The 18,309-nt window shown below is 36.9% G+C and overlaps 1 protein-coding gene across 2 annotated transcripts in view; it reads right to left on the bottom strand.

Moving 5' to 3' along the window:
* Positions 1 to 18,309, bottom strand: part of LOC102310872 (cadherin-18) — a 182,092-nt gene that overhangs the window by 22,562 nt on the left and 141,221 nt on the right. For both annotated transcript variants that reach the window (XM_042223096.1, XM_005932085.3), the window contains exons 5-9: positions 16,707 to 16,874; positions 15,485 to 15,672; positions 14,595 to 14,848; positions 5,286 to 5,422; positions 2,069 to 2,190 (exon numbers count right to left, since the gene is read on the bottom strand). In XM_042223096.1, the coding sequence (XP_042079030.1) occupies positions 2,069 to 2,190; positions 5,286 to 5,422; positions 14,595 to 14,848; positions 15,485 to 15,672; positions 16,707 to 16,874 (869 nt within the window). The remainder of the gene's footprint in view (positions 1 to 2,068; positions 2,191 to 5,285; positions 5,423 to 14,594; positions 14,849 to 15,484; positions 15,673 to 16,706; positions 16,875 to 18,309) is intronic.

The following is an 18,309-nucleotide window of genomic DNA, read 5'->3' as shown; positions in this document are numbered from 1 at the left end:
TCTAATAAATGTGTTAAACACACGAGGTCACTTATACAAAAGTCAAGCATTTTTACTCCTTTAGCAATTGGCCAGTATTGCTGTAACAGTAACTCATTTTTTTATTTTAACCATGGGACACCTCAAGCTTTAAAAAAATCTACCTAAACTTAAATGTACCGTAAAAGGTAAAAACGTGCTCAGTTAGTAAAAAAGAACTATATAAGAACCAGTTCCCAACCATTTAGTGTGTACCACTAAATATATATAACTAATTATAGGTGTCATGGTCCTGGGTCTTTTGACCCAGCGTTTTAAGTTTGAGTTTATTTTGTTCATTAGGTTATCTAAGTTCATTTGGTTATTAGACTCCTTGTGTTTTCTTCCCCTGTATTTACGTTTCCCCTCACCCTTTGTGTTTCATGCTGCGTGTCTTATGTTATCAAGTTTGTATTATTATGCCTAAGTGTTTCTAGTTATTATTTCCCCCTCGTGTTTCCAACTATGGTAAATCTCCCCTGCTCTTCATGTGTTTCATGTCTGTGTCTTACGTTAAGTTCTGGTTGTCATGTCTGCGTCTCATTATGTTTCCTATTTTATTTGGAAGAGATCCTGTGCTTTTATATTATGGGTTATGTTTTGAGTCCTTTGATATACTGTTTCTTGTTTCCCTAGATCTCAGTTATGGTTATCATAGGTTTAGTTCTTTGGCTTTGTTATATGGCTTCCCTGTGTTCCATGTTATGTCAACTGTGATGTTTTGTGCCATGTTTCAGGTTCCTATGTTCTGTCCCCCCAGTTGCTGTTAAGTTTGCGTGTTTTAGAATTCAGTCAGTGTGTTTCCTGTTTTACTTTGAAGGTCCATGTCTCATGTGAGTGTTTCTAGTTTTGCGTCCTTGCCTCGTCCTGCTTAATTACTCTCAGCTGTGCTCTCCTCCTGTGGCTCATTCCCCCTCGTTATCCCTCAGTATATTTAAGTCCTCTGTTTTCAGTGTGTGATTGTCAGGTCGTCTGTTGTCCACGCCATGTTTCCTATGCCATGCTTCCAAGTTCCTTGTCTAGGTTTTTCTTATTGTTTGTTTAGATTTCCCAGTTTAGGTTTGTGTTAATTTTGCTTCAGTTTGCCTTGCCCTTTGTTTGTACCTTTTTTACCAGCCATATTAAACGGCTCGCTTTTTGTTAACATTCAAGTTTTGTTCCCTGTTCCTTGGAGTCTGCATTTTGGGTCCTTTTTCAATTCATACAGTCTGCCCTCGCCAGACTGTGACAATAGGTGTGATAAAATGTTACTTCTTTATTGGCAAGAGGTATTGTGTCAAAATTTTGATTGTCATCTTCCAACAAATTAAAAAGAAAAAAATCTAATTGCTGTGGTATTAAAAAGAAATACAAACATATTCTAAAACATTAATGAGAAGCTCAGTTTTTAAATGCATTGTCTTCTGAATAGTGGTATCCTGCTGTCTCATTCGGTGCATTATAATACTTACCAGTTAATCCCCTGAGCCAAGAACCCTCAGGCAACAATGTAACCTTAATACAAATTTAATACAAACTTTCATTCGAACTTTTCTTCAAACTTTTCTTCCAACAGCTCAAAACTATTAAAAATGTATTTAGTTGTGTCTTCCTAGTCTTTACTTCATCATCCTTTGCCGAACCAGCCTTTCAGCCATTTTCCATGCTGCTGATCGCGCTGTATCTCAAAAACCTTCTTAATTTGAATGAATCAAAGACTACTGAGCGCAAATTGGAATGAGCTTCGATTTAGAGCTGTCATGGTTTGCTGCTGAGATACTCATTTTGAATGAGGGATGATTAAGCAGCTCTCTCCAGTGCCTTCGCAGTCTCTTATTGCTCAGCTCTCGGTGAGCAACCCGAACTGCTGAGGGAAACAACAGTTCGGTGCAGAATTCATGTAGCCAGGGAAATGACTGTGCTTAATGGACAGCGCTCAACACTTTACGTATGAGGTGTTTTTGACTTGAAGGAATGTTTTAATGTTTGAAGTCAGAGATGTAGAGGGAAAAAAACCAAAAAACGGAAATAGGTGTTTTTGTGTTTTTCTAGGCGAGTCCCCGACACTTACTTGTCCCGGCCTTGAGCTCTCACAGACAATAACTTCCTCATCTGTTGATATTTCTGGTGGGTTGTCATTCACATCAAGGACCTGAACAGTTACAGGAACGTGACTGAGAAGGCTGGGATTGTCTGAAGCAGAGAAAGAAAAGAAAAAGAGACAAAAAAAATAAAAGCCAAGCGTTAACCTTAATAGCAAAGTGAAACATTCAACATTTCAAACTAGGGCATGGTGTGCTCTTCCTGTTAGAGTGTTTATGGGTTTTGTCTGTCGGTTTGTCATTATAAAAACACTGAGGGTGCAATGCTGCACAAATCAACTTTGTTTAGTAAAATTGATATAATCATGGCATTTTTTCAGTTGTAGTTCTTGGTTATAATACATAATCCATCTTACATGCAAAATATCCCCCATCTTTATACATGTTCTCCTTGTTTATTGTGTGGGGTAAGTGATGATGGGAATTAGGTGAATAGTGGGATTCAATAGAATGTTGAGCATGGGGTAGGGATTAATAAGTATGTTATACTTCTTCCTACTCCATTTCAGACCTAATAATTGTCATTTCATGTCATTTAGACTTTGTTTTGTTTTATTTTATTTTGTTTTATCTGAGCACATACGTGTGTGTATTTACACATATATTCGTATTTGTAAATGCAAGTATGTGTACTTGTGTATATATTGTTTTTTTCTGTATATGTCTGAAATAAAGATACAATACAATATTCACTTTGAAAGATAAAAAAAATATACTCAATGGTTAATTTTTAAACTCAATTTAGTGAAACATTTTTTTACTATCTGTGTAATGTGAAGAACATTAGTATTTACAGGATGTTACAGGTCCAAGACTGCAAAATTGTCTAAGAAAAAGGCTTTTATGACCTACGAAGACCACCTGAAACAGCATCAGTAATAAGCAAAAAAAAAAAAAAAAAAAAAGCAGGGCTGACTGTACTGTTATAATGCAAGTGTCTGAAAATGGCAGATTGAGCTACTCTTATGACTGGGAGTATACAGGTCACATGTAATTTTTCTCTGGCCCCACAGCAAGGGCCCTTGAGCAATCTAGTTAACCTCAGCAGCCTGCAGCTCCTCTGTCACTGACAGAAGAGTTGTTTTGTAGCTTCCAGGTGCGAGTATGTTTTACATTATGAGTGTTACAAGAACAGTGCTGAAAAATAGCATGCTTCCTCAGCAGAACCTTTAGTGAAAGAAAAAATACATATGTGTGTGTGTGTGTGTGTACACACACACACACACACACACACACACACACACACACAGTTAACGCAGGTGTTCATGTCTTTGATTTAAATGAATGCTCCTACATCTTTACTTACTTTATCTTGTGCAGCATTTTTTTCACCACCAATTGAAGATTTGACTTTGCACCAATGGTATTCCAAGACAATATTTCCACCATAAACTACCAATTTAAACCCCCAAACACTAAAATGTTATTTTATCATACGTTCATCCTCTAATTCACTTTCTCAGTTTGGACAGTCCATCTATTCCCACGCCTTTTCAGGATAAAATCTCTACAGGATGGTTCGCAGTGAACTGTTTGGTGCTTTGTCTCGATGACACTGTGTCCTTGCTCATTCAAAGAGGTAAAAATTTATCATTCTGCCTTTTGACAGTGTCTTGGCATGTAACTGTATCCTTGAATACTAAAGAAGTTAAAAGAAACATTAGCATTCAGAATCCCACTCGCCTGGCAAGAGATTTGCCTAATTGTGATTACAAATTATCCAAGTTACCTGATAGCAATTGGAGTTAGAGGGGCATGTATTGATTTAATTAATTTTCACTGCAGGAAAGGACACTGAAACAATTGAGACTAATTTGATTTTTTTAGTTAATTATAAGAAAAAATTATACTCCACATTCTAATCAATATGCAAATATTACCCTTCACTGTTGTTTTCTCAAGTCTTCAGACTGTTAATTCCATTACTTACACTGGACTGTTTAAATCTGTTGATTATTTTTGTATTGCTGTTAATAATCCCATTTAGGCATCTTGGTGCACTGAGTTAAACGTGGATAAAATATAAACAGTCCACAGACTGCACACCTTTTTTGGTTAACTACAAAACTTTAATTACTTGACTTTAAACAGTTTTCTTAATAATGATTAGAAAAATAATTTTCCCTTTTTATTTACCATTCAAATTACATTTGATTTTTGCAGCATAGCTCAAATAACACACATTTATGGTCTGTATGTCAAAATAAGAGAAATATAAGATTTTATATATTTAGAAGTTGGTACACCTGTGAGCCATAATATGATTTTATTAACTAGTTTTCAATCGAAGAACTGGATAGAACAAGTATTGACAAAATTATAGTACATAATGTGTTTTTGTTTGTATTTCAAACATTTAATATAGAAAATTAAATAACTGCTACAAATCTGCAGCAATGAAAGTGTCCATTAACATACACTGTACTGATGCACCTTCAAATACATTTATCTACATACATTTTTTGCTCAGTAGATAAATGGAAGCTGTTCAGTGCAGATTCATGTGCTCATTCCTTTTGGAACCTTTTATTTTGGTGATATTGATTTGGACTCCAATTTTACCCTCTGTCTGAGTATATGATCCCCGCAGGGTGTCTTGTTATCTGGTGGGAGAGCATTTAAGAAAAAAACAAACTCGGGGTAGAACTACAGCACACACCTATTTTGTAATTTCTGCTTTTTGAATCATCTTGCTGTCATGACACAGAACTCAACCATAATTTGAATGTGATTCTGATTTATAATGTCTTTTATTAGCTTGAGGCAAAACAAAACAAGAGCAAAAAGATTGATCAATCTCTTGAGTGCCTCTTTCAACCGAATGCATTACAGCATTTTCAAGTGTTTATGACTGTTCAGTTCATTATGTGCAGTGCATCTCCCAATTTGCTTATTTACATTTAACAAACAGTACATATAATTTTTATGGATTTATAAAACAAAAAAAATCCACTTTGTTAAATACTATAACTGTAAAATTAAAGTTTAATTAACTACCTGAAATTGTAGGGCTACAAGAAAAGGCAAGTTGTTACTTCATTGTAAGCTTTGTTAAGATGAAGCACAGCTGGTATCACCACTACCCACTCATGAACATTCACATAAGAGTAAACAGATGTACCAGTGGCATTACATTTACTTACTCTTGTAAACATTTTGTATACGGAAAGCAACCTGGATACCTACCAACCTCCGAGGCCATAACAGTGATGTTGTGCCAAGGCATATCTTCCCTGTCCAGGGGCAGTGTTGTATATATAACTCCACTGTATTCGTCGACTCTGAAATAATTTATACCTTCCTCTTTTCTGTCCAAGAAGTATCTATTGAAAGAAAAACAAGATTGCATTTGATGTTATGTATACATTTGGAATGTGGATATCACACTGTTCTTTACATTGAGATGTCAGAAAGTTTTTGAAATGCTAATATCTTATTGTATTCTAGGAAATTCAAAATGCTAAACAGACTTGAGCATAAATGACAATCACTCTTCACATGGCCAAAAGTCTGAATGCACCCCTCACTTTATTTTGCCAGTAAAAAGGTGAATAAGAGCAGCAATTTATTTATTGTGCATTCATACATAGAAATACATTGAATAAGGCAAAACCCAGAGTTTGTCCAATTCTACAAGTCTCCCAGTTCTACCAAGCTTGAAGTAAATATTTGGTACGACCACATTTATATTACATGCTTGTTCGTTTTTTTCTATCCAGGTATGTTTGTTTAGAACCATTGTTGTGTTGAGAAATGACACCATTGCCAGTCAAATCTTTCCAGATGGTTCTGCATGGAAGATCAAAATCTGAAAGTATATGTTTTCATTGATTCCATCAATTCTGACAAGACCCCCAACATCACAGGCTGAAAGACAGGCCCAAACCATGACAGAACCTCTCCCGTGTATAAGGAGGTCACTGTTGAGCCTCTGTCCTTACCTCAGTCTATTCTTCCTGTTTCCCTTGTTTTTTTTGGAAAGCCTTTTCCTATTTCTTGAGCCTAGAGAACTATTGGTCAAGAAGATCACTTTAAAAAATTACAAACATTACAAGAAAGTCTTGGAAACAAAGCATAAAGAAATAAACACTAATTTGTTAAACACTAATCTAACATTTCAGTATTTCATTAACACCACGCCAGAGCAACGTGTTTATCAACAACCTAAAATCTCTAAAAGTGCCATTCTGTACTAATTTTGTTCTCCGTTTCCTATTCTGTGTGTAAAATACTTTTAATGTATAATAAAGAATTTTAAAACTTTAAGTATTTACTTAACTTACCTAAATTGCATAAATTTAAATGGCTCGTAAGAAACATTAAAACAAAACAAAAATATATGAGGTCAAATCACAAAAATCCAAACTGCATCTGTTTTTAATAGGTAGTCTTGTTTTCCATCCCTTTACCATTCTCTGTGCTGCTGCTACTTTTAGATAATTCTTATTTAGTCCTGTCCTGACCACTTGCACATTTGAGAAGCTTGCTGGATCTCACCCAATGTGACAAGACAGCAATGCTTCAACTTTAATGCCATATTGAGGAAGAGGACAAACTTGCAGGGAGCCTAATCTGGTGAGTACAGCAGGTGGCATGGAAAGATTGTTTCGGCAAGGCCGAAAAGCTCTTGTATTTTCATTGCCTTCTGCTATGGTAAACAATGGCCCACAACACATGTTGTGCTCTTCCCAGATACCTTAGGACATTACAGCTGTACCCTGTTTTAACAATCTGACCTCAGGGGATGAATTCCCTGTGCACAACTCTGTATTTGGAGGAAATAATGATGCTCATGGTCAGTTCCTGACCTTGTGTGCCACCTTTAGGCTTGGCCTCCACATTAATTCATGGAAAACAAATAAAAAAGAAAAACAAGAAAAGAAACAAGTCTGGTGTCAGAGTCCTGGAGCTTTTATTACCAGTGATTATTCTAGAATCGTGACATTAAGGGGTTAGTCTCACACACTGTTTGCTCTAGATGTTCATTGAGGTGAAATTGCAAATGCACAAGGGTAAGTGGCTAGAAAAATCTAAAATCTGCAGGAACATGTGAAGCGGTCCAGAGTTGCACAAGGAACAGACATTTCATAAAGAGGAGATCAGCAAAATTTTAATTAATTGATACCAAACCTGATGGAATTCCTCTGGTCATACAAAAAATAACTAAAATAAGACGACATAAATAAACTCTTTTAAAGTTGGTTCCTCAAGTTTGCATCATTTTCCCAACACAATCTTGATAATGTGATTAGGAGATTAAAAAAGCAAAGCAAAACTCTTGGAAGCTCCTTTAGACCCACAGATGACAATACACAACCACCATCACTGAGCGATACTGGTCAAGCGTACACCAATCCATCCATCTATTTTCTGGTTATCCAATTCAAAATCACCAGGGCGTGGAGTCTATCCCTGCTGCATCTTTGTATGTAATTCTTTTAGTATCCTTTTCAGTACCAAGTTATAGAAGCCTCAGGATATTATGCAAGGGCATTGTGTTTTGACCCTGGCTTAAAGTTTACCAAGCCAGAGTCAAAACACTATGCAATAAATATCTATTTGTTTTTGTTTATGTCCATTTTATGTTAAAAAAAAACAAAAAAAAAATGTAAAACAAAACCCCAAATTAATAAGATTTAGTAAAGCACAACAAGAACAAACTGACACACTGACGTGACTGAAGTGGAGAGGCAGCGTGAGCCAAAGGAGACATATTTATGCTCCTGTGATTTTCAAAGCCTGGTACCTCCACTAAAGCACATGAATAGAATAATCCCTACAGCTTTTAAATGGACTTTAGGTCTTGACAGAATGTTCCTGAAAATACACATTTCTAAGTCAAGAGCAATTATCTTCAATATTTAATAATAACAAAAGGCAGTGTTCTCCTGGCAATGTTTACACTCTTGTAATGGCTTTCTAGCGACAGTGTTATCAAACTGAATGCAAAGGAGTCTGTGGAATACAAAGCAGAAATGAGCTCCAGTGCTTCTCAAGAGTTCAAGCATTGACTACGTATTCCCTAATTTATCTCTTAATGACCTATTTATACCTTTAATCCAGCATTCATTCTCCTGTGCAATATACCCTTAAGTCGACAATTTTCAATCGACATGAGAGGTAGAAATGCAGTGGGTTTACTGATGCCAGGATTGCATTTATTGAATATTTGAGCTCAGATTGCCAGTGTTCCTGGAACCTGCATGTTGTCATGATTTATTTAATATTTTCAGGCTCATAAGAGCATGACATCCTTTCAGCTGTAAAAGTAAAGGTCTTCAGAAGAAAGACCTATAGTTTGATGGCATGATAACCACAGTGAAACGTACACAATGCACAACACTAAAAATATGTTTTGTTCTACTTTTTTTTATTATAAACTGCCAATTGTTTAACTAAGCATTTAACCTAAGATTTTAATTTATACACAGTGTTTAAAATGGTAAAACACTATAATAATTATAATGGTAGACTTTAGTGGTATTTCACTGTTTCCCGTCTTACTTTAATGAGTCTGTTTGATACTACAATTGATGCAGTCAGTTAATACTGGCTGAAGATGGGAGTCTGTGCTGTGAGTAATGGTAACTAGGCCAAAAAACTTTTCAAAACTATTCCTAATAAATATGATAATGTATAAGAGCAATCAGAGGTAAAGACCTCTGGAAAACTCATTTGATTATTCAGATGTCAATTTCAAACCATTTCCCAACATTTCAAATGTCACTTCAATCACATATTTATTTCATTGCATGCATGGGCAGACTTCTGATGATCAAAGAGAGCCAAACACTGCTGAATTTTACATTCTGATGCAGACACAAGAAGCAGAGGCACACTTGTTTAGCTTTCAGTGTTCAAGTGGATGTTATCAAAATACTTCCTGCTGCCTTCTTCTTTACGTGATGAACAGCGCAAGTAATGTACTGCGGGAATGGACCAGGTATTCCTCAAGGAACGCAAGGAAAAGGCTTTCATATGTAGATTACCTTTTTGTTTACTACAAATCTTTCACAGCTTGTCAAGATTAATACATGAATCAGAAAAACAAATCTTCACCCTATGTTTTCCAGACATTTCAAACTGTACAACATTCATCAAGGACGACGAAGCTCACCTCATGCAAAACAGACTTAATTAGAGATGCTGTGATAGGGAGTTTTATGGCTGATTAAGTTAACGGGTGTCATATCTGTGTGGTGCAACTGACACCAATACAGCAAGTCATAATATTATCCAAAAGAAACTTGAAAAATGAATAGAATAATGGACAGAAAGAAATAATTCTTTTTTTTACCACTCCAATGTGAAAAGGAATTTAGTATCCCAATTAAAACCATAATGCTGTTTGAAACCAACTCCAAAATGTAAGTTTAAAAAACAATATATAGTTTCTTTTCTACAATAGACCAGCTTCACAGCTTTGAAAATTCTCTTCAAACCTGGACTTGATCATTTTTGGTATTTTTAAGACCCTCTTGATCATATACCATCATTTATATGTAGAGTTGTGAAATCTGAACTAACAAGGAGAAAAGTAAAGACTAATGATTGCATACTTTTAAATTCGTGAAACCTTTACTTTGTCTGTGACAACAAAAATGCCAAACAGTTGATTAATTAGTCTTGGTTTGATTAATCTTGACCTGTGTGCTTTGGTCTAGATGTGAAAAATAAGGCAGAATAATGATTAATGAGCTGAATCATATAATATATTTCATATATTATGTTGAGCTCCGGATACAATGCCAGGTACCTCAAACAAACCTCTGCATACAGTTGGTTTTGATATTATTCCAAAAAAAAACTTCTGACTGGTAATTCATCTTTGCTGGAAAAGAAGCAGAAAAATCCCAACATAGACTTAATAAAATGGAAAGAAATCCAAACTGTTTCTAAATTAAATAACCTTTCTGGCATTAAAATTCTGAGTGAAGTTTCAAAGGTATGAAGAACACAGCCTGCCTAAATAGACAGTGTAGCTTGAGCAGCACATTAGCAGGGCAGCAGCTGTCATGTACCTTGCACTCACAATTATAGCAACATCTCTGGTGCTCCATCTAAGTCAACACAGGAAGCATTCAGGCAGAGTATGAAAGGAAAAATCCTGTATTTTTAAACCTCCACCCTCCATTTCTTAACTTTTGGCTTCTGCATTATTAAAAGCGACAAAAATATTTAGAATTTTTTCAGTATTGGCAACTACAAAACAGTCGTGATACAATGCCATGGGCCAACTGTCCACTTAGTAAAAGTGGTTATAGCTGCCAACAATAGGTTTTGATTGTAATATAACAAAAGTCTCACTAAGAGAGACATGCCAACCTAAAACTAAGGTGAGTGCGAGTTAGAGAGAGCAGACAATGTGGCGTAACAATACTGTACATAGTAAATATATGCTTTCTATATATAAATATAGAAAGGTTAGATTAAAACAATAATAATAATAATGGCTTGAGGTTTGGGCAGCAGAGTGATCGAGTGGTTTGGATATATGTCTCAAAGCAAGAAGGGACATTTGCACATCCTCCCAGTGTCTGGGTGGATTCTCTCCAGGTACTCCAGCTTTCTCCCACAGACATGACTGTTAGGTTAAATGATTATTCTAAACTGGCCGTAGTTGTGAATGTGAGAGTGATTGGTGACCAGTCCAGGGTGTATCCAGTGCCATGCCCTACAGCAGCTTCAGCCCAACCATGACCCTGAACTGGATAAGTGGATGAAGACTGATGGGCTTGGGGTTTAAGCATTTCCACATTGTAAGTGCCTTTTAGGGAGCAGTAACTTATTGAATTTACGTGTATGTAAATGCTCTGGTATGTGCACATTTCATTGCAGTTAATTAGAAGGAATAAATAAAAATGCATGCCATGAAAATGTCAGAATGTTGTGATTTTAGTGTTTTCTTTCATATTCGTATTTCTGTCATGTTATTGATGTGATTAGAGTCAGTGCACGTAATTTCTTGCTTCTGACAGTTTTTTCTACTCTTGGGTGTATGATGTCAGTGTGTATTTATATCTAATATTGTCACAACTTGGCCACCTGCTTTTCAAGCCTTTCATTTGCTAGGACCAGCCAGTGAGAAGGTTTTTAAAGGGACACTGTCCTTAATGGAAGAACAGCTTGTTTTAGATAGTGTATAAACATCATAAATTCCTTTTCAAATTACCATCCAAGCAAGTGAGTAGTAAAAATAAGGAGATGGACAAACACTTCGTGGCTTTCTTTGCTCAGTAGTGGACTCATTCCAAGCATTTTTGCCCCTTTGATTAATTTTAGACGGAAAAATAGATCCCAGGATGTATGTAGATATAAATAAGCCTCAAGCATAATGTGGCTCCTGTGAGGTAATAAAAATACATAATAAAGTCTTTGGCTCATGTTTACAGTTGTTATAGCATGAGTAAAAGTTTTCATTAGCTTTGTCCTTGAAGTTGATGCGTTGAGCATCATTTGAAGCCGGCCACAATGGATATGGAAATGGAAAGTACACTTGCAATTGGTCACTGTCCTGCAGAAAAAAAGGTGTGTAATAAATTCTGTGGCCTTCACCACCTCCACCCATTTCCATGGGACACCTTATAGACATCAACTGCACACCTGCAGCTGTACATTTACTGAAATTCTCCTGCTGGTTATTTGCTAGACTGCTCCTTCAGTAGCTGTTGGAGTGTGACACCCTGACCAATGTGCAAATCAGACTCTTCTTGTGCCCAAGTTTCCACTCATCTATTAGTCAAACTTTAAAATCCACACACCCTAAAAACCTTGCTATGTTAAATGAAAACAAATAAATAAATAAAGCTCTCCATGGTTAAAGGACCTTAATATTAAACAGAGATGTTTGCTGCTGTGAGATTCAGGAAGCATCATACACCAACTGGGCCTAAAATGCCTGCAAAAAGGAACATGTATTTTAATTTGTTGAAGTGAAAGGTCAAATCGATGTTGACTGATAAAATTTGCTTCTGCTTCGGGGAAAGCTGTGACATACTTCAACATTTGAGGTCACCACTTTCGTTTGCTTAAGCTGTGTAGGAGGTGACTAGCAGAGAGATGATTTCAACCAGTGGCTTACTGTAACTGTTTGCTGCTGCAACAGTACAGTATCAAGAACCCAAACAATCTTGTGCTTATGACATGCGCCACTGCAGCTCCCATCAGGCTCCAGCATTAATGGAAGAGTCTTTAGGCACTGCATGATGCCCTGGATAAACAAATTACTGGGAGAGATTACAATTCAGAGTTCTGGGTATATATATTCCCCCCCATGTAACCCCTTTATATTACCTTAGGGTATATACTAATGAAAATAAACCTTCAGTGTCAGTCCACATTTTTTTTTCTTTTGCACTTCATGAGCCAATATGTTCCAGTTTGAGTCCAGCTGATGCTGATAATGGCTGACACAGCTTTTCCCATACATCCTTAACTGCAACTCTCTTACAAACCTCTGGAGCATGCCTTGTCATGTACCAGTCTCAGATCTTTAGTTTGTTAAAATGTGTGTCCTACACTCTCTCTAGACTTTTCTACAGTCAATTTCTGTGGTTTTTAGAGTATTTTAGTGTTAATAACTAAATAAAATTGTCATTAAGAACTGGGATTTGCGTATCGTACCTTGCCTGCATCCATGCCCCCATTTTAACTCATAATCTTTGAATAATAATGTAATTTTCTTGCTCACCTACTATTCACACTACGTGTAGTATCAACCAAAAATGTAAAGTGCCATGCTGCTGTTTAAAAAAACCCATTGCTCTGTGGTCCACGGCATAAGAGGTTAACAGCAATATAGGATTGCTTCTTATTGATATAACAGCAATACTTCATCTCAAGAGGAGTATCATGTTTACAGCTGGTCCGCCATTTACATCAAGGTTATAAAGAGAATTCAAATGATTACAAGCAGGACAGTTGCTTGAGTGTAATGTCATGAAATGAGATACCTGTTCAGAGAGACAACCTAGGATTAGTCCACAGCCTAAGGCTAATACCAATCTTCTTTCAACAGTGCAAAACCATGTGTTTATAGTGCATACAAATGTGCTAAGCAGTTGCATTGCCTCAGGTTACTTCATAAGCGTAGAGACAAAATAACCAGCCGTCTGATGCCAAAAAATTCAGATTCACTAGGCTCACAATCTACACTGCAGTTGTTTTTTTGTGTTTGTGTTTATCTACAATTCTAGTATCAGGATAAGACAAGAGTCTATTTGAAATGTTGCAGGGCATCTATAAAACATGATGTTGTACAGCACCACGGAAAAACCCTTTAGACACTGAGAATATAAAGAACATAGAGGAATGATAATTTTCTTGGAAAGAGACAGACATTCTTGCATTTTTAAAGTGGCATTGAGTGATAGTTCTCCAGGCTTTCTAAATGTCTTCCAAGGCCTTTTTTGGACACTGGTAGCTTTTTCACTCTTTGCTTATTTTCTTTTACTTGTTTATTTTTACACAGGACCTGAGAAACGCATCTGCCCCTGAAGATGATCCACGTACTGTTTACTGAAACCTCATCATATGACTCAGTATCACAGCAGAATGTGTAATAAACAAGCTGGTCCACTGTGTCCATTTGACGCTTTGCCTCTCCAAACCGTCAATTCAACCAGTGGTGAATTTTGACACAGAGAAGTATCATCAGATTTGGATCCACCATGGAATACCATCTGCAGAGCATCTGACAATGGTAATAGTTTCATTTTTTAGCATGACAATGATCCCAAACACAATACTAGCAAAGTCAAAGCATATCTGGATGTAAAAACACACAATAGAACACAGAGTCTCCCCAGAGCCCAAATCTCAACATAAAATGGAACAAAAGGCAACCAAATTCCAGGGAAAAGCTTTGAAATGTCCTTTAACGGTGTTAGATAACTATTCCTCAAGACTACTTAAATACAATAAATAAAATCTGGCTAATAGTTCAGCAGACTCTATTTAAGGATAAGGGTAGTCATACCAAATATTGACTTTCAAGCTCAGAATTGTAAAAACTCTGCTTTTGCCTTATGTACTGTGTACCTTGGATGTTTACACTACATGTGTTATGATACATAACTCCACTTATTTCCAATTTTCCCAAAAGATATGATTAAATGAGGGGTTGCTCGAGACTTACGGACTGTAAGTCTTCTAAATAATGCACAGTTTTTAACATTTCACACGTGTTGCTTAAAGATACTATCCATGGGCTACATCACTTGTTATGCTTTATTCCCAGCTTATTTTGCTTGGCAAACTTATGTTTTATCAACTGAAAAAAGTCTAACTAAACTCTAAAAGTCAACTAAAAATAATATAGTTACTGTAGGTGCCAAGTAGCTGAAAGACAGATGTAGATTAAAAATAAAAACAAAATATAAAAAACTTTAAATGACTTCACAACTATCCAATGTTTAAGGACTGCCCTTCTTCTGAAATGTCTATAATTCTTACAGCAGATTGTATATGTTGGTAAATGTAATAAGAGTATCTCACCTGACATGACTGTTCCTGCTGTCAGGATCTCGAGCTGTTACAGCCCCCACCTCCGTGCCACTTGGTGAGTTTTCATAAACATCCATGATATAATAATCCATAGAAAACACAGGGGCTTCGTCCACATCCCCAACTGTAATTTTAAGGGTGGCAGTGTCTTTGAAAGAGCCAAGATAGGAAAAACGAGGATCCACATGTGTATTCACCCCCTCGATGTTGAGCGTGTAGGTCTTCTTCCTCTCGAAGTTCAGAGGCTGTTGGGGAAAAAGCCCCACAGGGGCCACATGATTAGCATGCTCATAGTACAACTAATTTAATCGCACCCACTATTTCTTTTCGTTTTTTAAAGCGGGGTAGTGAGGAACTTATACCTGTGGTCAGGGCCTAGTGTGTATGGGAGTAGGCATGCCCCCAGTTTTTAGCAACATAAAAAGAGACTGTAAAGAATTATGGCTTTATCTTGCCATAATTTCTATCAAGAAAGTGAGACTGTTATAGCAGAAGGGATTATTTTACCTCACAGACCAAAGGAGTTTCTAGTTTATTGCTTCCTCAGTTGGTTGTTTTCTGCTGGGTAAAATAACCTTCTAGTGGTTTTGAAGAGATTCATATAACAACTTCATTTACCTGCTGGTAAATAGTACAAGCCCACTTTAAAAAATCCTAAAGCTGACCCATTAATTCCAAACAACAACACACTTTCTGGACCAACTCCACAAACACAACTGTGTGTACTTTGTGGTGAAATTAGTGCATAAATCAATTGCTCCTATATGCTATTACAACACTGCATGTGATAGATCTGTGATATGAGGATTTTATCCTAATGGTCTATGTTCCAACGACATTTTAAGCAAATGTTCCAAGCACTAAAGTGAGAATGCACTTACCTTTTTTAGGCTGATGATTCCTTCCCTCGTGTCTCTGTCTGCAGAAATTGAGAACATGTTGGCCCCCTCTGAATTGATGATGCTGTACCGAATGTCCGCATTGACGCCAAGGTCCTCATCATTGGCTTTGATCTTTCCTACAGGTTTCCCTACTTGAGCTGATTCAGGAACGTAGAGCTGGTAGTTTTCTGTGGATGAACATTGATGCGTATCCATTTAGAGACAGCAGAACAATTTTAAACACATAATCTGCCTCCTCTGCCTCATACACTTGTCTGAGTATTCTCCTAAAAAGCCTTAGCTAAGCAATTCTAATGTGTAACCACTTGTTCCTCGGGGAATGTAATTAAAAATATTTTGCTGTGTTTCAATTGTCATTAAATGAGAAACTTAGGTTGATAGCGCTGCAGTGGAGCACATCAAACTCAGAGGCAGATGATTATTCAGAAAATGTTGATGGTCTTGAAATAGTTTTTTTTTTTTCATTGCAGCACAAATGGAAAAAACTCAGAGCCGAGGGGGATTATACTTGATGAGGCACTTCCAAAGACAAAGAATCACAACTTTGTCATTACTTAAATTTATCATTATAATTGAGAAAATTCAGACTGCAAAACACAGGGTTTTGATGAAATGCTCATTTAATTTAAACAGCTAATTATGGAAAATTTGACTCCAATGTGAGGATACACAGTTACAAAACAAGTATCATTCATCACAGTGACGACTGCTGAGTTGGTGAAATTTATAGTATGAAATGACAATATATGCTGCAGAAAAACAGCCCCATGTTTCCTGTGCAAACGCATTAGGACTTTTAGAAACGCCTTCCCTTTAACGTAACACACTTAAAATACAGTAGAAACTTCCTCTTATAAATGCATCTTTAATGTAACTGCCTCAGGCAGGTGTGTTGTAAGTCTTCTGCCCAAGGCCAAGCCTGCATGGTCATGCAATGCAGCAGAAGCTAATGTATTCAGATAAGCAAACTAAGATGTCAACATTGGCACTGGTTATTTAACTACTGTACATTCACCTTGTGGCTAGTTTGCCAGTTTAAAATTCGCTGCCATACAATCTCCTAAATGGAATTGCACGATATTCCAGCACAAATGCAATTGCAGGAGGTCAGTTCTGCAGCATAATAATTTACTATAATGCCCCTTAAAATAGCACTAAACTTTGTTAGGTCAAACATCGTCTTCAGGTGCATTGTACATACTCTGGGGAAACTTGGGCGGGTTGTCATTGACATCTGTCAGTGTGATGTTGATGGTGGTGGAACCAGAAAGGCCTCCAACTTGACCTGCCATGTCTTTGGCTTGGATGACAACAGTGTAATGTTCCCTGGCTTCTCGATCCATGTTAGCTAAGGCAGTCCTGATGATTCCTGTGTGACATTTGAGAGGGAAAAAATAAACACAAAACATAAACTAGGTTAATAACTTTGCAGTTAACACGTTTTTTATTTATTAGTTTTTATCTAGAGGACAGATAGAATATACTTTTTTCACTGTTACATTGCTATATTTTTTTTCTTACCAACACCTCTTTAGTACCACTGACACAGCGCTGTGTCACTCTTCTTCTTAAAGGCTAACACTATAATACCGTGCCTCTTTATCTTTGATTTTCCTCATCTCTCACTGTCAAGGTTAGCTTTTCCTTAATATTCATTATGTTATAAGAAATGACTATGCAACCTTGGATTAAGGCAGAATGCAACTTTCTGGGGGACCCAATTTGTCACATTTATTACTACAATAACACAGCAAACACTGCCATGAACTTTCACAATACTAACTCGGTGATATATGACCGGAACTCTTCCCACTATTAGAAACTGTACACAGGTGAATCACAGCACAATAACAAGCTAAAAAGATGGAAGCAGTATTAGCTTCCTGTGTTGCCATTAGTAGGTGATTTATTGAATGTAATAGGTTCATGGGAATGTGTTTGTGTGTACGAGTGTGTGTTTGACTGCAACTGTATCTTATTTGTTAGCCTATATAGCTTTGTGTGCGTGTATGTCTATATCTGTGCTCGGGGCTTAATTCGCCATCTTTGTTCCTGAAACCACAGCAGCACATGGAGCCTGATCTAATATGTTCTGTTACATGAGCGTTGATTGTAAATTGTGCTTCTCCCCACAGCAGAGACCCTCTGGCAACCACTGAACTCGTGTTCTTTTGAACTTCTGAACCCTGCCATAATTCACAGGGGTTGTCCCGGTGCAGTGCAGTGACACCTGCGGGTTGGTGTTGATCACAGGGTGAAATCCACATTGCTGCTGTCGATTCCTGTTGTGATTCAACAATCAACATGAGAGAATTAATCGAGGCATTTCTAAGGTCTCGGAAAAACCTAACCTGGCTTTTTACAGGTTTCCCATCAACTGTGTTGCATGATAAAACCACGTTTTTCCTCATTGTTTGGCTATTTTATTCATTTCTATATGAAGTTGCCCTGACATAAAGGGGGTTGTGTGTCCCACACCTGCTGCTTACATTCTACAAAAAAATCAAATCACCTTCATGAGCCTTTTTAAAAAAATATCCCTTTGTATCTTAATTTTGCTCTATTATAAGGTCACCTTCCTTACAGTTATCTTCAAACTTTAACTCACAAAAAAGAATTACAGTATTGTATTTCTATCATAGGAAGACTACGTTTAGATATTATTATATTTGATGTAAAACACTTGCATTTGGAAAATTTAACAGGGGTTAAACTGTGATATGTGAGCAGTGGGATGGGGGCTGTGTCACAGTATAGTGAATTGTTTTCATTACTGGGTCAACTGTCTGTCTGTCTGTTGCCCG

Source organism: Haplochromis burtoni, unplaced genomic scaffold, assembly GCF_018398535.1.
Source record: "Haplochromis burtoni strain Fernald_Lab_line unplaced genomic scaffold, NCSU_Asbu1 Contig_101, whole genome shotgun sequence".
NCBI lineage: Eukaryota > Metazoa > Chordata > Actinopteri > Cichliformes > Cichlidae > Haplochromis > Haplochromis burtoni.
The sequence above is the reverse complement of the archived record's forward strand: the minus strand, read 5'-3'. Positions and strand labels throughout refer to the sequence as shown.